We start from the raw sequence: 21,482 nt of genomic DNA on the forward strand, positions 1-21,482 counted from the left end.
TGGGACATTCCATATTTCCAATTTCTCTGTTGTCATGCGCTCTTTCGGTGACCTCCCCAAACAATGAGCTAATACACAGTGAGCTACTAACAGGGAGCCACATGGCATATCATCCCAATAACTTAATATGGAACAAAGAGTTACTGTTATTAAAAACCATATATGAAAAAAAAATCATTTAAGGGGTCTGAAAAAAAAAAAAAAATATTCGATTTTTTTTTTTTCTTCTTCTTCTTCATGAAATACAAGTTTACAATAAAATAAATTGAGATATGTTGGTATCTTTAGTTTCCTTTCAATTTACGTAATGTTCACTATTTAATTCAGAGATTTTTCTGATTACTCCCACTATAGAGTACATTTCACAATGAGTATAGATTGGCCCCTAAAACTACTTGCGGTCCCCTAAAAATGTACGTTTTGGGGGCCTGGCTAGCTCCCTAAAAAAAAAGTTAAGCATGAGCCCTGTAAATAGTAACATAAGTTCCTTTCAGCTATCTTTATTTTAATTTATAATTTTTCTATTCTATTCAGTTATAAATGCAAAGAGTTGTCTATCTAAATGTCTAAAGTTATAGATCTTAACATATATTTATTTTATGTAAGTTGCCATTCATATACTTTATATCACACATTTAACTTGTTTCCATTATAAATTGCTGATGATTGAATTTGTAAATTCCAAAACATCTTGTTAACAAAATGTTTGCTGCTGTAACTGTGGGGTATTTGTTTGTTATTAAACTTTAATTCTCACCTGATGAATCCATTATAAATGCCTTATAGTGCATTGAAATAACAAATCTTTTTGTATCTTCTGTCTTTCCTCTTCTCACCATAATAACTTCCATTTCACATTATTTCTCTTAAGACTCTCCTAGTGATATGTCTATATATATATGTAAAAATATGTTTAGTTATGATAATTAAATTAACTGTAGTTCAGTTTTCCTATGTAGCAGTCATACATGTTTTATAGTATTTTGCATTCAAGTAATCATCACGTACCAATTAAAAGTTGCTATTTAACTTCATGCGTCCATTCATTATAACTATATACCTGTCTTGCTAAAGTATATATAAAACCTTTTAATTTCATACATGTAACATGGCATTTTAAGGTACAATTATTTTTGTTTTGATACAAATACTGGAATGTTAAGTAAGTTAAATTTACAGTTAGAATGATGGGAACACATTATGTGTAGGATTAAAAATGTTAGTAAACTTGTTTTGTTCTTTCATGTGCCTTCATTGTATATAAATAGAATGTTTTTTTGTATGTTTACTGAAGATGCATACAGTGGTGCATGAATTTAGAAGAAATTGTTTATTTTTACTCATAATTATATTATAGCTTGTTGGTACAATTACAATGAGGAATAAAAATATTATTTGACAAATGCCACTATTATGCTAATTTTTTCATGCTACTTGACAAACAAAAGCATATAGAATGACAAGACTGGTTAAGACTTAAGAAACTTAGATTTTTTTTTTTGTACTCTAATGCTGTAGAATTCAAAGATTAATGTGTACCAGTGAAATTTCTCAGTATCCATGATATAATTATGAGGTTTGTATATTACAGACTTACATTCTTTTCTTTCCTGATTTAGCAAATATGTAAGTGTGGGAGTTTGAGATGCAGAGGCTTCATAGGTGGAAGATCTCAACGTTTGAATCAGACTCAAGCAAAAGAGGAAAAAGAAAAAAATAAAGTTAACAGCACTTCACGTGAAAAAAGGAAGAGAAAAGAAAAGCAAAAAATTAAAGCCAAAAAAGAAGTAAGTGTATTTTTCTTACAATTAGGGGATCCAAAGTAGTGTAACTATGTCATACTACACAAGAAAGAACTCTTGGTCAGAGCTCTTTGTTATTCAAGTATTCCAAATAGATTGAAAAAAAGCAGTTGCAAAAGTGAGACTTAATTGTAGTTAGTTATGAACTGTACAACTTGTGATGAAAAAACTTTAATTGACTTTTGGTTCACTGAAAGGTACGTCATGATTAGTTGAAGCTTTAGTGGTAAAATTCAGGATTCACATCTTTTGTTTGTATTCCAGATTTATTAAAAACTTCTATAAATGTTATAAGTAAGGTTGGGATGTAGAAAAATGACTCACTATAACAGTGTTTGAATTTAATTTTGTAGGTAGTATGGGTGGAAAATTTCAAGTACCATTATCTCCAGAACCTTCATTATTTTTAATAATTCGTTTGAGCACTTCCATTGTCTCACTTACTAAAATTTATGAGAGTACGATGTAATACTTAACTCTTTCCTTAGGGATACCCTTTTCTGCACATGTCACTAGGTTTCAGTGAGTTACATTCAAAATGTAGTTAAACTACTTTATTATCATGGTATACGAATAAACATGGCATAAAAACGTAGATAATAAATATTTTTTTTAAATTCTTAATCTCACCAAGAATGTGAATTGTGACATTTACTCTCAAGGTCTTCCCTCTTCTTTAATTTAATTATCACCCCTCCAAGGGGTACAGAATTCAACATAAATTACTAATTATAATATAGTTAATATTAAGGCAAAGCATAATTTTTATAGCCTTCAATCTTATTTGGTTATGGAGCCATAAACTAGAAAATCAAACCCCTCTTGCCATGCCCACCTGTCACATCTTCCTTTCACAAATTACTTGTAGTTCTCTCTCATATTTAATACTATATTATTTATAAACCAATAGAAAGCCAAAAGTTTAATCTATCGAATGAATTATTATGTTGTTTTCTGAACAGAGAATTGTCTGTTTCGCTTCCAGTTCAAACTTTATTCCCACGGGAAATACGTTTACAAGCGTAGCTAAATTTTTAACGGCTGTTATCGCATAGTAAGAAAGCCAGAATAATTATGATAGTTATAAGATATTTTAAGGTGTTCACTAGCTATTGTTCTATGATCTTAGATGCATTATTTAATTAAATAAAAAAAAATATTTTAGTGCAGTAGTACCATTAGTATAAAAAAGTAGAAAGTGTCATTGACAATCAACAGCAAAAATAAATAAAGAAGACCCAGATAACTACTATATTTCTTGTTTTTCATGTGTATTCTTTATTTATTATTATAAAAGTAACTAAAATGTAAAAATTAGGAACTTATTAGGTTAATTAAATAAAGGAAAATAATAATAATAAAATATTTCATGAGTTATGCTCACGAGTAGCCTGTGCATTATATAATTCACTAGGGTAATGTGAGCTACACGTTTGCCAAGTGATTTACACCTTATGTGGCAGATTATTAGACACAGTTCAAAGGGCAATAAAACAAAATTTAAGGAAAAAATGTGTATACTTTACAAGTTTTAAGCTATTTAGGATAAACAAACTTAATTTCTTGTTAAAGTATGGAGTCATTCTATAAAGAAAAAAGGGTAATTTAGATTTATTTTATATTTTTTTATGGTGGTTATGAGATCAGTCAAATTGACTAACCTGTAGAATGAGGGTAGATAAAATATAAAGTTTTACTGAATAATAATGTTTGAAATTAACTTATGAGGATTTAGAGATTATGAAAATGGAATTTGACAATTTTAAGATGAAGAAATGTATTTTTATTCTTAATATGAAAATCACTTTTCTGTAGGAGCAATCAACACTTTGACTTCATATATTCTTGGAGAAATTTTTAGTGAAAATACTTCATTAAAAATTCTGATTTTTTGTCTACAAAAGACCTTTAATGTTTACTGAAAACTTGCCATATATCATGAAGATACATTAATCATTTCCATAGTTATAGTTTTTATACCACAATGTTTACAAGGTCATGTAAAATACAAGAGCCTGGTGTGATAGGGTTAATATATTTGTTGTTATGCAAAAAGAAAAAGAAATCTCTCATTTTAATAGCATACCACATGCTGCAGGGTTCTTATTCCTTTAATCCTTGCTATCTCCTTAAACTGTTGTGGACCACTAAAACACAAGTGTTGTTGAAAACCATTACAATTTACATATGAAAATTCTGTCAGATTTTATATATTTGTTGGTTTTTGTGAAACCTACAGACTGGCCAGGTGGTTTTAATGGACCATCACTAGTCCTCGGACTTGTGGTCTTCAAAACTTACATGTAGGTCTATTCTACCTACATGAAATTAGTAATCACAGCAAGTGGTATTTACTGTTTTTGATTGAAAGATAGGAAGTAAATTAAGGATTCAATTATAAGTATATAGCAGTGGAGGCAAAAATAAATCATACATTGAAGCTTGAGGATTCAGCAAACTATTTAGGACTTGGTGAAACAGGAAAAAAAAATTAACCAAAAGGCAAATAATACATAAAACTTTTTGAGTTTTGTAGTTCTTTTTGACAGTTTTAGGAATGTTAGTAATTGATTAACAGTTGTTTGGAATGATGTTTTAATTTCAGAAATGGTGTACTGTGGAGATTTGTATGCTTTGAAATGGCCAAAACAATGCATCATTATTGTTTTAGCTACTTATCAACATTGGTATAAGTGAGTTTTTTCCAGCTCAACAAAAATAAGTATTCCATGAGCTTAAACTATTTAAGCTTCTAGATATTTCTTTATTAGAATTACAGAAACCTAATAAATAATGAAACTCATGCCAGCTAGGGTGACTATTAAGTGTTTTCAACACTGTTACTCCTTTTCTGTATCTAATCTGCAATTTTTTTGTTATTCATCCAGGAAGTTGAACATTATAATTGTGCAAGAGTATAAGTTATTTCAGCTTTATTGTAGCTCATTTTAAAAATGACATCATCGTGATTTCAAAGAATTACAGCTGTGTTGATCCTCTAATGAAGAACATAACATACTATTTGTAATTGATGATATGGATCTTATTTAAAGTAATGATACAAAGAATCAGTTGTTATAATCCATTATTGTTGACCAGCCAGGAAAATCATTTTATTGACAACAGTTTAATACAGTTTACTATACACACAAACACATATATTTTTTAAAAACCATATAATTACTTGGTTAATGGAAAATAAATATAATGAAAAAAAAAGTTGACAAGTTCACTTTTAAATTTTGTTAAATATCATCACCCTCATTAAAGTTATAGTTGATGACTGTCTTTTGTTAATGAAGTCTGCAAGATTGTTTTACCAAATGAAGTGTACCTATTTTTTTGTCAATAAAAATTGACAGTTTTTTTCTATTGTTATTTAGTAGTGCTTTGAATACTGAAAACATCTGAAAAATGGTAAATATTAGGAAAGAAACTTCTTTTCGTATGCATATGACACAGATTAATTTTTATTGCATTTAAGTGCAGTTGAAAATTAATTTAGAAACAAAAAATGGAAGAAAAATAAGGTGAGTAAGGCTAGAAAAGTTATTTCAAATTGCTCTGAATATGTTTCTTAAGTTATATACCCATACGTTTTTGATAACAGGAACTTATGAAATTATTAATCCAATATTGATTCATTGGTTTAAGTAGAAGCTCTTCCACACATTTCCGAATCCAGTTAGTTATAGATACTGATCATGTGAATCATGAAACCTATTTGGTTTCACAGATCATTACATATATTTTGATGGGTCTAATACACTTCAAACACAAATTTTGATATTAAAATTTGTCACTTGTAATGAGAATTTCATGTTCATTATTAATCATAATTAACTTGCACAAACTTTAGATACTATTGCCCACTGGCATTTGTTAAAGAATCATAAAGTAGCTGTAGAATCCACACTGCATTAAGAACAAATACTAATACAGCTCTGTGTATGGTGTGTCCCATATATAGCAACTGCCCATTTTTAATTTTGTATGAAACCTTATGTATGATGATACCTCTTTATTGTACGTAACACAATCAAGACTACCAATTTTCAGTTAGCTTTCTTTACGATATTAATATTATATGAAATAAAAATGCATAATAAAATTAAATACTTTTATATAAAATGATCTATGGTGCTGAGATTTACTTTGTGTCATATCTTTTTTATTATTGATTTAGTAATCAAAAACTTGTATTTGTGGCTCTGTTGAGTTGCTCATTTTATAATATTATGGTTATTACGTTATGGGTGTCTAGTAACACATTCTATATCTTATTATTTATAGACCACTAGAGAAGGATTACCACAGAGTAAACAAAGCCAGCTGCTACCAGTGAAACCTATTTCTCATCAACAGAGATGTTTTGTTCAAAAGCATCGCTGTTTCCTCTTGAGAAACTATGACAAGGTTAAAAGAATGAGGGACAGGACAAGACAAGACTTTGACAAGCAGGATTTTGACTGTATTAGAGATATTTTCTTCAGTAAGCAAGGTATGTTTTAGTTAGAAAAAATATAGAGGAATTAGGTTTCATCACTATCTGCTAATTTCTGTGTTCACATTGTTAATATTAATTGTTTTACATTTTCTAATGTAAATGGTTAAAGCATATTCTGTACTGAAGATATTGTGTGCAGTTGTTAATTCATAGAAAACTTTTGCAGTTGTATGATCTAAGAATTGTTTTTAAGTATCAAAACATTTATTTGAATTATCTGAAAACCAACTATCATGTTTTATAAGATTGTATGCTGAAATTGTGTTTGAATAGTGTATTTTCTGGCTGTATAAGATAATGGTCTTTAGTTGTGGGTTGGATATATCACAACAGAGGATTTTTAAGATATAAACTACATGTATTTATGAATATTTTTATTAATGAAAAGCGTGTTTTCTTTTTTAGATGATTTTTTGACACAATTTACTGCACTAAAAACTTCAAGATCAGTTAAAACAAGGTGAGTTAAAATCTTTATTTGAGAGAAAAAGTTTGGAAATAAAATTTAACTAGCAGAGTACTAATCTGAATATACTAATGATATAAGTATTTCTCGTTGTTTTATTAATAAGTTACACTATTAAACACATAGATATCATATGTAAAAAAAATTAACAAAAATACTGAACCATATTCAGCATGTTTCGACACATCCACTCATATTAATCCCCGAAGAAAGCATGCATCTATAGATGAAACAGTTACTTTCTAGAACTAAGTACATTAGTAAGATAAAATTCAGCTGTTGATTAGTAAGCAAGTATATATTTTTTAACAATACAATATGTAGATATGAGTTCTAATCCTCCTCTTGGCCTCTATTACACTACCTACTATTCAGATTAAAATTTATATGTAAGTAGCTAAAAGCTTGTGTAAAATATATTAAATACTGTTGAAGGATGAACAAATTAAAAAACAACCATTACTTTTAGGGTATCTTTACCACTTTTTAAATGCAAAAATTGTAATTGTTATTAAACAGTTCTCAAACCATTTTTTCTGGTACTTTAAGCATTGTTTTTTATTCGCTTCTGCAAATGTTTTCAGTAAGTTATTTTCATGGTATCTGGCTCTTTTTTGGCACTGCATTTTTGTAAATGGTTATATGCCAAAAAGTGATACCTTTCTAAATCTGATGTTTAATTAACAAGGTCAGAGGTTGAATATTGATTGAATTATGAGGTTTTCAAGTTGACTTTAGTATTATAAAATGGTGGCCAAATTGGTTGATTAGTAGAACTTGATAATCAATTAATCATCAAGCTCATAAGTCAATTATTCTCACATGAGTTGGATAGCTAGAATAATGAAAAACACAAATTTTGATTAGTTGTTTATTTTCATGATACTAATTTATTGAGCTGAACAACCTTGAGTTAATCAAAAATAGTAATGAGAAATTGTACTGGCAATATATTGATTACTTTTGTATTTGAAATAATCGAAAACATTTATTTCGATGAGCTGATTACTTTTGTGAGATTAATCTATTTAATAAAAGTTTTGATTGTTTTACATTGCACTAATCAATGTAATACATACTTATAAGTTATTGAGTTAATTTCCCAGTTCAAAATTGTGGTGGACCAAAGATTAAAGATTACATACTGATATACTGTGGATGCTTTCCAAACGTTTATTACATATCAAGATTGAAAGGGGGAAAGTAAACCAAGATAGAGACTCTTATGTGACTAGACCCTTTGTTTATTTAATGGGAATTTGTAATAACTATAGGGTTTAGTCAACTTTCTCACCTTTGCTTCCTGGCAGCAAGTAGCTACTAGCATCAATTTTTTTATTCAAAAAACCTATATAGAATATCAGTACTTCAAAGATTTCTTTTTCACAAGAATAACAAAAATTTTAAGTTACAAAATCATACCTAAAATTAATGTTCACTTCAAAGCTAGAAATAATAAAGCACTTGGACTGTAGTTTTGATGAAGTAACAACAAGGATTTTATTTCTATTACTCCTAATTTATAGATTAATATGTATAGATTAGATAGTATTCAATTTGTTTATACTAAGTATGATTATACATGAGAGAAACTATTGTATCCACTAATAATTTAAGGAGTAAATAAACATGTATTAGTGTTTAATAGTTTATTTTTGATCCTGTAGTTCCATGGCATAAGTTTGTTTTTGTTTGTAGAGCAAATTGTGCAGTTTAAGAAAGTTGGGCATATAATACATTTTTATTTTCAAAGTACTTATGTCAAAAGTATGTTTCATTAGCTCCATGGCCATGGTATGCTAAAATAAATAATGTTGTTCGTATGGATAATGTTGAACAAAATTCGTTTTTATGTCATTTGGTGAGAAAAGGAAAACATTAATAAACTAGAAACTTTTTTGAGCTTACTCTCATAAACAGCCATGATTAAACCCACCTAAAAATCCAAATGGTAAACCTGGACACTTAAATTATTTATTTGTTTTACTGATAGTCTTAACCAGTCATATAGTTGTGAAAGCTGATTAAATCCTGATAGAAGAAGAGTGTGACATTAGGCAGTGGAAATGTTGAGGCCACCTTAACCCTTTCGAGGCGGGTCACAGGTGAAAGGCCATGTCATCTCGTTTGTTGAATCACACTCAAAATTTTATTGAACTACTATTTCATGAATTTATGTCAGTAAGTTTGGAATCAAACTGTAGATTATAATTCAAATTTTAGAACTATGCATTACTCAATTTGTTAATTTAAAAGTAAATATTAAAACACCCAGATGTGTGTCATGTGGTATGTTGAATGCAGCACTGGTCCAAATTAGATGTTTGTGAAGTCAAAATATTAAGTCTATAGTTTCATACGAATTAGAAACTCAAATTACAGATATTGCCAATCTAGAATATAAAATAAGAATGTCTTATCTTTTCTATTTGCTAACATATTGCTCACATAATAAATCAAACATAGTGGCACTCTGCTCATCTCCTTCCATTTTCGGAAATGCTCCCTTTTATACACTTACTTCTATATATGACATGAATAACCAATCAGAAGCTCAGAATGTCCCCCTAGTGGTTTTCTCAGCCTTTCTAATGTACCTAGCGCCATGTCTTTCTTTTAAACCAAGATTTCAATGAGGTAGGTTGTGTCTTTGGTCGGATCAAAATTTCATATTTTTTTTAGACCCAAATACAGCTTAGTTACTAATTTTGATAAATTATAGTAGAATTTTATGGTATTGATGTAGTAGTTTATGATTTTTTTTGTCATTCAAATGTATATATAAAACTTAAAAAAATATTTTGTTTCATATCCTCCACATGCAAATGTTTTAAGGCTTAGCAGTTTACATCAATCAGCAACCAAGTACAAAGGTTATAACTAGAAGAGATAATTGTTTGCTTTACTTCTTTATTTACTGTTCTATGTTTTATGAAAAATAACTTTAAGAACTTATTTCAAAATAGCAATAATCTATATTCATATATAATGTATAATAATTGAAATGTGACTGTATTTTCCAAAATACTAGTCAACTAAAACACAGCCAAGACAAGTTACTTTGTACAGACCTAAGGTCACTTTTATGTTATTTGATATGGTAACATGAGTGCACATGTGCCACGTTGTTGTAACTTCTGTATTGTTAGCCAGGCACAGGTGAAAGGTCAATATAATAAAAATAATAAATGTATAATGTTATGAGATTTAAGCTATTTCATCTAAACATTTATGTTTTTGTGTTATAATTTGTGTTCATTCTAGAATGAAAGAGGCATAATTTATGTTTGTTTCCTAATTTTTTATAGTGGTTGCGAGATTGGTCAAATTTACCGAACCCATACAGAGATTAATTACTAAAAATAACAGATAAAATATAAAGTTTTTTCTTAAGAAGTGTTTGATAACTATCCAGACATTATAAAGATTTTGCACGTGAAGTTTAAAAATTTTCTAATGAACAAAAGTATTTTTAATGTTAAAATCAAAATTAATTTACATGATAGATAGGCAAGATGTGAAAAGAAAAATAAGGCATGAGAGAAACATTGCTTTACAAACTTTAAGACGTAATAAAAAAATTGGATATTTTGCGTATGAAAGCATTGTAATTTTTACTGATAAACTGCCAAAATTTGTTAACATTTACTAACTAATTTAAAAGTTATAGCATCAAAACTATAACAAGGACAAAGTGGTTACGAGGTTAGTTGAAAGAGTTAACAAATAAATACTCTTTTTCAGTCTAGAAGAACAATAGTTATATATATGAAAGTGCATGAGTTTCTAGTAATCTACTTGATATTTTTGGTGATCCCTTGTACTAATTGTTTCATCATGACTACTTTTTTCAGCAATTTGTTCAGGTACTTTCAGAACAACCTTGCCTATCTGAAATTTATCGTAGTTTACCAAAAACTGACAAATGTGATCAAAATACACTTCACTAGATGTGGGTGTTCATTCTATGACAGAACTTAATTATAAAGCCTTTTAAAATAACATGACTCTACCCCACAAAGGAAATTATTTTAGCTTTTCAGGAAAGCTTTATAGCATGATTCTACTCAGAAAATAATTTATGCTCTATAGTTTCATGCCTATCTGAAATTTATCGTAGTTTACCAAAAACTGACAAATGTGATCAAAATACACTTCACTAGATGTGGGTGTTCATTCTATGACAGAACTTAATTGTAAAGCCTTTTAAAATAACATGACTCTACCCCACAAAGGAAATTATTTTAGCTTTTCTTGAAAGCTTTATAGCATGATTCTACTCAGAAAATAATTTATGCTCTATAGTTTCATGCTTTCGTGTAAAAACTGTTGGATTTGAAAGATTTATTTAAAATAATTAAGACTTGCAAGGCCTATTTGAAGCCCATTTCTGATCCATTCTTTGCTCAAGTGCTGAAACTCAGATACTCTAAATGTTTTGAAATTAACATCTAATTAAAATTCCAATATAATTACATTTATTGTTATTTTGTTTTTTATAAAAAATGTATTGTTGGGCAGTTAACAGCAAACCCAGCTTGTTTTAGTCCATTGTTTAATTCCATTGAAAGTATATGTTACTGTATCTTAATATAGTTTTAGGATTAAGAAAAGTATTAGGTTTAATGTAAGTTTGTTACAGTGCAATGCTAAAAGTAAAATATTATGTCTATGACCAGATAACTATGAAATTTTTAATAGTTCTTAGGCACTGACTATAACATTGCATTTTCCGTTAATAGAAATCCTCAAATTATTTTGCTATATACTTCTGTCAGTGTATTTGGTTACTTATATTTAAAAATAACTTTTAATATTAATTAGTTATTTTTCCATTTTGCTTAAAGTTTTTCACTGAATTTCTATATAATCATGTAAAAAAATGCCTGGAAAACTGTCAGTCTTAAGATGAGCACTGCAAGCATACCTAACATGATGAACTGTGTTCATATATCATCAAGCAATTTTATCATTGAAGTGCATGAATTCTGCTGAGGATTTTAAAACTTGCAAGTCACTGTTTTTTAAAGATTTAAAAAAATACAGGATTTTTAAGCATGTTTTTCTTGTATGCAACATTCTGATCAGGGGTTTTATTATACTAGTAAAAGAAGTTCCATTTTTTCACCGTTTTGCTTCTTTAATTCCTATGCTTTGCTCCCACACTGACATTCATGGTAACAAAACAAGCAGAGTTACTTAATGTAGGAGGGATCTTATTCAGTTTTGAGTTTTGTCATCATTTTTAGTTCCTGTCTGAAAAAAGATGCTTAGTACAGTTTAAAAGGAAACACACAATCATCTGTACACAACTTCTTGTTCTTGTATTTAGTTCCTTGTTATGTTGTTCCTCTTCTACCTCCATCTGCAGGGTTTTCAGTTTGATATCCAGCTGACTTCAGGGTTCATTTCAGAATTCATTCTGTTACTCATGTCCTTAAATGTGCAGTATATGTTTGTTCATGTTTAACCATTTTGTAAATACTGGAACAAAGTATCAATGCATGCATAAAAAGTAGAATTGGATTTTAAATTAATATATATTTGTAAATTAGGCTTAATACTTTAGTGAACTTAATACAAAAGTTAGATATTGCACTATATTTACTTTAAATGGTTTTCTTTAATCTCCAATGAAATGTGTGATTTTACAAATACATGTTAATGTCAAATAAGTTGTGGTTATTTCCTTTTCTTTTTGATAGGAGGTTGGCGAAAGCAGAAGGAAACACTGAACTTACTAAAACTGCCAAATTAGCCCAAATTTTTAAAGAAATATTCACTGCTGTAGTGTCTTGTCGAAGTAAGTTTTTGCTTTTATGTGTATTTGAAAAAAATTAGTCATTGTCTGTAGACATAGGACTATCTAATTTGGTAATAAATATAATGCAGTTGCTGTTAATGCAATAGTAGCTCAGAAAAGTCCTTGTTTCTAATAAACAGTTGTCTGAATAGACTGTCAATTAAAATACACTAATAAAGTAATAATTGTAGTTGACTTATATGCACCACACCAAATCCTCCTCTTAATAGCATTTAATAGTTTAATAAAGAATTATCATTCATTAACACACAAATAATCACACTGTATGTTTTTAATATTATTCTGTTCGATATAAAGTACAACGTAGAATAAAATGTCATTTTTTTGTTATGTTACCTTATCTGAACTCTTACCAGTTGCAAATTTTAATATTGATTTTGTTATTGTTTTTTAACACTTTATTAGCACATTTAGTAAACATAATCATTGATATGTTTAGATGATGATGGAAAGCTGCTCTCAAATCCTTTTCGTTCAGTTCCTCCTAAAAGACGAAAGATTGATTATTATGACAAAATATTGGATCCCATCGACTTAAACACAATTGAGAAAAAGATTACAACTGGTCAGTACAAAACTGTGGAGGATTTCGAAATTGATTTCAAACAGTTATTTTGTAATGGAGAGGTAATATATATATATATAGTTCTATTGCTTTTACAAGTTATTTCTTTAATAGTTGCATGAAATTTCTATTTTTTTTTTCTATGTTTTTCTTCAGTTATTCAAAACATTTTCCAGCATGGTTCAAACTCTTCTGTCAGTGTTAATGTTTCTTGAGGATTGGTTAGTTAGTAGGCTTTAATAGTAGTATGTTTGCCAGCAGTTTAAATGCTTTTTTAGTCTTTTTGTTTGAAGTTACTTATGATCAGAAGTCATAAAAATGTAATTATGCACTCATTTATCATTATAATAAATAATATAGTTTTGTAGTTACCAAATATTTGTTAGGTAAAAAAGACAACATGAAATCTATAATTTTAAATTTTCTGTGGGAGGCTTGATTTATATTCTCAGTGTTGAATAGGAGGAAGTAAAATAAGGTGACATACATGCTATTTTTAATTTTTTTTGAAGGTTTATTATGGGAAGACCTCCGAGATGGGCCAAATTGTAATAAAACTTCAGAAAGCTTATGAATGTGCCAAAGCTAATGCCATTACTTCCATAGAAGATATCTTGGGTGAAACCCTTCCTTCCTCATTTTTGAAGACTCCTACAGAAGGTAAAGATTTTAACAAAAAAAAAAGGTTGTTATGTTTTTATATTAAGAAAACGTTAAAATGTCATTTAAGGTGTAATATCATAATGAATGTTGGCCTTATATTAACATAATGTTTCAAAATATTTGTGGATACATTTGATCACTGTGTGATTGCCATTCAGACCATTGAGTACTGTCCAGGTTTTTGTAATAATACATACTTAGCTGTAATTTTTCCTTATCACACAGCATTGTGAGGTTTTCATATCAACCTCTTATTACCAAAATAAAATCCTGGATATGATAATTTTTGACTGAAACACTTGACAAGAAATCATAAATGCTTGGCTTAATTTCTACTTTCCATTTTCTGGAGAATTTTTGTTTTGATTCTTATTTACTTTTCAACTAGTAGAAAATATTATCAATACATTTATATTGTTTGTTTGAAACTCAAGATTTGTTCTTTATTAGTGTCAAAACCAGTAAAAATAATTTATTTCACCCATTATTTAACTGTTTTATGTGCTTGCAACCTGAAAAATTATTTTGTATTCCAAAAATCTCTGAATAAAGACAGTTGCAATCTGTATAGTCAAGAACACAGCAGATTATTTTTTGTAGTTGTAGTCTATACCCAAATTTTGTTTTGCAAAGTACATTTATATGCAGGTACATATAATCCAGTTTTTTTCCAAGCATGTTATAATGACCAAGTTTTAATTATCTTTCTTGTGTATTCTTCATTGAAGATTTGCCTATTGTATTATGCAAGTTTATAATATTGATGGGTTTTTTTGTTTAGAACTATAATTTGACATTGTGATGAATGATTTGCTCACTGCTTTATCTTTACATTTAAATTACAGAGGTAATTTGAATGTAATACGTTTTGCATCATTTTATCAATAGCTGTTGTGTCCCAGTTGTTGAACAAAAGCTCTTTGTTTTTTGTAAATTAAATAAGTTTCTATGAAAACAAAACAGGAACACTGATGAAACTATTGCTAACATATGTGTAGTACAAATGCAAAAAATATATAAAATAGAACATTGAGAATTCAAGAGTTTTATAAAAGAGTCTCAAGAAAAAATTAATTTAATGAAGGAAATTTAACTTTGGTTAAAATTTTCGTTGTTTTAATATCTTAAAGTTTACAATTCTTGTTGCTTGATACTTAAGTTGCCAAATGAGTGTTATCAAACAGCTTAAACATGTACCTAAAGTTATATAACAAATTAAATAGTAATTATGATAATATCTTAATACACAAATTTTGACATTGTTATTTCTACTATAACAAAATTTTTTATTTTCCATAACTAATTTTGTCATCAGCATTAAACAAGCGACTTCTGACTTGGATTGTGTGCTTGATATCTCCACTTTGTATGGTTGGGCTATTTATATAACTTTGCATTTTTTTTTGCATTAACAATGTTTACTTGTAGATAGAGTCAAAACACTGCCACATGAAACAACGATGTTAATACTTTTAAGTTATTGTTTGTTTTTTTTGTGCTGAGTCAACACTGTTCTATCTGTTTGCTTTAAAACATCTACACATATGATAGAAGACCACAAAATGTATGCAACAGGCTTTTTCACTGACAATAGTAAGTTGAGTTAGGCAAAATAAGATATTTACTGAAAATACTACACTAAAAAAAAAAGGTTGCTATTCAAAAATAAATACATAAAGATTTATGCGTTTAGTAGCTTTTGAAAAATGTAGCATGTGTTAATATATGGGGAAATGTGTTTTTTAATGATCAATTGATGAAATATTTATACTAAAAAAATTTCTGAGAATACTTGTTTTGAAAGCATGATTTTAAAATTTATTTTTCTTTTGGTTGAAATTTGTAGCAGATAAAGCTGGAGAAGAAGAGGAAGTTATCCGGTGTGTCTGTAATATTTACAGAGATGAAGGTGTAATGATTCAGTGTGAAAAGTGTTTTGTAAGTATGATTAAAAATTTTGTTTAATCTATATCTTAAAAGTTTTCACTCAACACTTTATTAAGACTCTCCTAAACACACATTTGTAAGACACTTCATTTATCTGCAAATGCAAAATAGACTGATTATTAGATATGTTAGGTAACTGATTGATACATATAAATATGAAGCTCTAATTATAACACTATTAACCAACTACTAGACAATAGGCAGGAACAAAGATCTCTGACTTTCATAGAAGCTTGATATTGAATGGCCATCTAGAAAGAGAATTGATTTTAAAGGCCATATCTTTGAACACGTGTTGAGAGCAATTCTTAGGAAACTTACCAGTAATGGCAATTAAAGCAAAATTTGTCTGTCACCAGTAAAAATTGTGTCTGATAACTGCTGGAAAATGATTGAGGAAAGTAAGATTGAACAGCCTTGTAAAGTACCACATGTAATCGGACTGTATCCTGATTTCCTCAGTATAGGTGAGAAGTAGAGTGTCTCCAACATTACTTTCTATGAAACTACAAAACTGTTATATGACAGCTGAAAGCCAGTTTAAAAACTGCTTATCTAAATTGCAAATATAAAAACTTATCTTCACTGATACTTAACAATGTGGACATTGAATAATTGGAAACATACTCAGATAAGATGTGTTTCACCTTTTTCAGTACTGAGGGTAGTTAAAAATGTGGAGAAAAGCAAGCTAAGCACTTGAACTTTTTTGGCTCTTGTTGTTACACCAATGCAAACTTCTGAAGGTGGTGTAAATGTTCTTGTGCAGCGGTTTAAATCCTTTAGCTCTTCTTGAAAGATGAATTGTTTGGATGTTTCGTAGAATACCTTGACATTGTTGACAATTATGCCCATTTCACAGTATTACAATTCTGCTCTTCCAGAAAGACAAAATAATAATCCATCGTGCTTGTATTGTCCAAAATTAAGTTTGAAGAGCATAGTAGTTTCTTCAATCATCTTTCTTGCCATCATAGTCATAATATCTCAATACTTCAGACCCACAGTCCAACAAAATGTCCAGACTATTACTATGGTCAGAAGATGATTCAACCTAATATTAGGTTCTTTAACCCTGTGATTTTCAGATCTTCATGAATTTACAAAATGTGTGAACTGGTTTGTTTTTAAATGTAAATGTTTCACAAAAGTGGCTGACACAAGCATGAAATCTTTGTAGAGATTAATTTCTAAAATATCTTCAAAATTAACCATTACAAGTTAACATAAACTTGTATGAAAATACTTTTTTTGATAAAAAACACTTCTGTAGCCAGAGCAGCTTATGTAATTATTTCTATCTTTGTAACAAGTACTATTGATCATTTAAATAATATGTAGTGTGTATACCACACTAAAACTCAAAGCATGTTTTTTTTTACCCAACATTATTTAGTCCACAATTAAAATCTTATTGTAAGACAGATAAGTGGTCTTCAAAGGCACTCTACGTGTTTCAGTGACAATTCTCTATATCCTTGGGAGTGTAAAAAACAAAAACCGTATAAATACATGAAGCCGTTGGTCATGTGACTACTTAGTTTACATACTTAAAAAAGACCACACCATCTACTTACTTCATTCGTATTTAAGATATAATTATTTTTACTGTGTTTCATTATTTCTGTAGTTTATCTACTAATTCTAGCTATCATATTAATTGGTTGAGCCAAAATAACAGTTTTTTACTACTTGATAACACGACCAGTATAATTCAGCTAGTGCAGAGTTTTCACTTTTATTTTTAAAATTTCTTATAGTTTGACCAATTTATACACAACCACATTCATATTCAATTTTATAAATACCTGTTTTCACCATTATATTGATTTCATCTTTAGTTTTATTTAATATTTGACTCATTTTATTTTAGTCTATTTATTGTAGTCTATAAATTTGAATAAGATTTTTGTTTTGGTTTTTAAATTTATGAAAAATTTGACATCACAAACCTGGGACATATGGTGGAACTAACATTTCCTTTTTATCTATTCTATCAGATGTTGATTTAAGCTTACTTTATTGATTATTATTTGTAATTTTATTAAATTTTCTAATGGCTCCATTGACAATATTAGGTGAGAAACCTCTAGCTAATTCTATAGATTTGATTACTAATGGTTCATTTTCTAAATCTTCTTGTTTAGAACATAATTTTAAAGACCTGTGAACATAAGAATAAAAAGCTGACGTTTTTTGTGTCTTCATATGACATAATTGGTGGTGTGTCATCATGATAACAGAAAAGGGGTTTATGACAAACAGTACTTTCTAGCTTATTTTTGTTTTTTTTTACTAATACATCCAAAAATGGTAAACTATTATTTTCTTCAGTTTCATTCATAAATATATTGACTAGGTGGTTCAAGATTATTTAAGTAATTAGTAAAACTAACAATTTTTCATTTCCATGCTGCCACACCACAAAAGTGTCATCCATATACCTAACCCATATTTTTGTTTTTCACACTCCTGGGGATGACATCTAGAGTGTCTTTTAAAACCATTGATTGGTCTTGGAATAGATATTTTAATTGTGCAATAAGCAACGTTGATTGTTTGAATATTTTAAATATTTACACAAGTTCCTTAAATTTTAACCTTTTTGATATTCAAGAATAGAATTTTGTGCCTTACTGTAGGTACCCGGCATGGCCAGGTGGTTAGGGCGCTCGACTTGCAATCTGGGGGTCGCAGGTTCGAATTCCCATCCCGCCAAACATACTCGCCCTTTCAGCCGTGGGGGCATTATAATGTGAAGGTCAATCCTACTATTCGTCTGTAAAAGAGTAGCCCAAGAGTTGACAGTGGGTGGTGATGACTAGCTGCCTTCCCTCTAGTCTTACACTGCTAAATTAGGGATGGCTAGTGCAGATAGCCCTCGCGTAGCTTTGCGCGAAATTCAAAATACAAACAAACAAACCTTACTGTAGTTCTGTTATAGCAAATTGGGGACATGACTTTTTTAATGTTTTTTTTTTTTCCCCTGAATATATACCATAATTTAATTTTAATGAACCAAGTCTTGCTATGTTTTTAAGTTTTCACTGTTTTTACAAAAATTTCCAACATCTTAGCTCATAGTGCCATGCTAAAAATTGATTTAGTTAAACCTCTGTAAGCTGTTACAAATGAAAAAGTGATCTTTTAATTGTTGATGTAATTTTGAGGAAAACTGATTAAATCCTACCCTTAGCATCAGTGTACCATCCATAAAGTGGAAATGAAATTATAAACAGAAATTTAAATTTTAAAAAAATGAATAAAAATTTGCAATAAAAAAGTGCAGTTAAAGCTAGTTTGAAAAATAGCAAATGTTTGGTATAAATAATTTTAAAAAATGCTCGTTGAATTGTAAATAAAACAGGACATGACCTCATGGTTATCATATCCAGATTGTGAAACCAAAGATTCATGGTTCATATCCTATTGCCTCAGAAATGTGCTCTGCTCTTTGGAGTTGTGGGTGCTCTATAATAGTGTTGGTTTGGTCATACAGATTGTGGTGGTGGATGATGTTGACTAGCTGCCTTCCTTCAAGTCTTATCGGCCCCAAATTAAGGACAGTTGTGTGCAGTACCTCATATTTAGCTTTGTGTGAAAACAAACATGTAAATATTTCTATTTAAATAACAGTATGTATCTGTGGTCTTAACAAGACCATGAAGGATCATCATTTCAGTTGAAAAAAGGGGACCATCTCACTTGCACTAATTCAACATTTTTAGGAACCTTACACTCACCTCATGGAAATTCTTATATCACTTAAGCCATAGGCTTTCTGGGTAGAAGGCAGACATCTCACTTGCATAGGAGAAACTTCAGTTTTCAGTGAAATACTTAATGAATGCACATGATATATTTTTAAGGGTGAAACACAAAATATTTTAATTAAAATCATGTTGGCCATTAGAACTTTAGGGAAGATTGTCATTTTCAGGTATGTTTTTTGCACATTGTACTTTAATGTTTGGTATTGCTTTTTGTCACTACTTTTAACCTTAATAGGTTATTGTAACTACTGTACAGGGCTCAAAATTAACAGTGGTTCTATGACAAAAATCCAGTAATTTTTAGTGTTTAGCTAGTGACCATCAAGGGACACTGACATTTTTTTCTTCCAGTAGATAATTCAGACATAATTATGAATACTTAGACCAGTTGTAAACAGTGGACAAATTTAATCTTAAATAGCTGGCTCCAAGCACATTTATGTGAAAAAAACACTATATGATAATTGATCATGATTGATAAACTTTTCATTAGCTTGTTGGACATCATTCTTGTGCATCCTTCAGTGGCATTCTCCACTTTTTTTTTATTCATAGTACAAAATTTAGGTATCAAAAACATATATATGTAGAATTTGATAGTATGTTAAAAAATTAAAAATGTAAATGCAAAGATTCCTGGAATTTTTGTCGTTGTTTATTTGTGTATCTGCTAGAAACTTTTATAATAACAGACAAATACTTGCCATTAATCATAAGGCTAGTTTCAAACCCTTCTGTTGAAATATTGAAAAAAAGGTTTTGTGATTATCAATCAGTTGCAATTTCACCCCATAATTTTGGTGCACCAAAAAGAATGTATAATATGTTTAAAAATGTACTTACTGATATAATTAACATGTAACAGTTTATAATAATTGTTGAGCTATATGTAAATAAAAAAATATGTTCCCCAATATTATTTCTTTATTGCCATGACATTTGAACATTAGCACCCTGTTTGCACCTCAACTTCAGTATTTTCAAATGTGTATGCTACTGCCAGAAACATGATTATTCGTTTTTGAAAACCAAAAAATTTCATTGTATCCATCTTTCTTGTATACCAGGTTTTAAAAAATATTTTCTAATCTTTACATAAGTTTCTTGATTTATCTTTAATCAAAACCATAGAATCTTGTAATTTCAAAGCTTTGTGTTATATTGTCCTTGTAGCTAAATTATGAATTAATTGCAAAAACTTTATTTGTTCTAAGTTAAGTGTTTTAAGTGTTCACACCAAACTTTTAAATCCAAGTATACTGAGTTTACCACAATACTATTTTCACTGCTGTAAAGATTGTTATGTAACAAACTCTTAGAAACAAGAGGTAAAGTGAACTTGATATTTACAAGAAAAGATCAAATATATCTAATGATGATTTTTTATATTTATCCATTGAAAAACAGGAAGCATTCTTTTTCTCATTTGTTATTATGTTTTTTAAAGGTTTGGCAGCATTGTGACTGTGTAGGAGCTGATGATAGTGTGGAGAACTACCTTTGTGAAATGTGTGATCCTAGAGAGCTTTCGAAGGTTAGTCCTTTGTGCATGGTGTCAGTCTATTGGACTGATGCTGTAATTCAAAAGTAATATTTACTGTAATTTTGAGTTTACTCTGTATATCTTCACAGTATCTTTTAGTAAATGTTAAAGTCTGTTGTACACAAAAGAATCAAGATTTGTTAACTCCTTCAGCACAAGCTCGATCCCTGGGACCGACCTTATAACCATTTGGTGCTGATTATAGTTTTCATGTTATAACTTTTAGATTATGTTACGTATCACAATTTTGAAAGGTCTGAAACTGAGTTAAATGTTATTTTAAATTTAGTAGTTAAATATATGCTGATATATCTCCAATTTATGATATTTGCCAACAAGATTGGTACACACAGTTTTTAATACAAATATGTTTTAATATACAAACAACAATA

At 29.1% G+C, this 21,482-nt stretch overlaps 1 protein-coding gene across 1 annotated transcript in view; it reads left to right on the forward strand.

Annotated features, from left to right (window-relative positions):
- The window catches only part of LOC106464006 (histone-lysine N-methyltransferase ASH1L-like), a 137,539-nt gene that overhangs the window by 98,568 nt on the left and 17,489 nt on the right, over positions 1 to 21,482 (forward strand). The window contains exons 12-19 of the mRNA XM_013924109.2: positions 1,620 to 1,787; positions 6,096 to 6,303; positions 6,715 to 6,769; positions 12,481 to 12,578; positions 13,039 to 13,226; positions 13,677 to 13,824; positions 15,674 to 15,765; positions 20,995 to 21,081. Coding sequence (XP_013779563.1) covers positions 1,620 to 1,787; positions 6,096 to 6,303; positions 6,715 to 6,769; positions 12,481 to 12,578; positions 13,039 to 13,226; positions 13,677 to 13,824; positions 15,674 to 15,765; positions 20,995 to 21,081 — 1,044 coding nt within the window. The remainder of the gene's footprint in view (positions 1 to 1,619; positions 1,788 to 6,095; positions 6,304 to 6,714; positions 6,770 to 12,480; positions 12,579 to 13,038; positions 13,227 to 13,676; positions 13,825 to 15,673; positions 15,766 to 20,994; positions 21,082 to 21,482) is intronic.

This window comes from Limulus polyphemus, unplaced genomic scaffold (genome assembly GCF_000517525.1).
Source record: "Limulus polyphemus unplaced genomic scaffold, Limulus_polyphemus-2.1.2 Scaffold1539, whole genome shotgun sequence".
Classification (NCBI taxonomy): domain Eukaryota; kingdom Metazoa; phylum Arthropoda; class Merostomata; order Xiphosura; family Limulidae; genus Limulus; species Limulus polyphemus.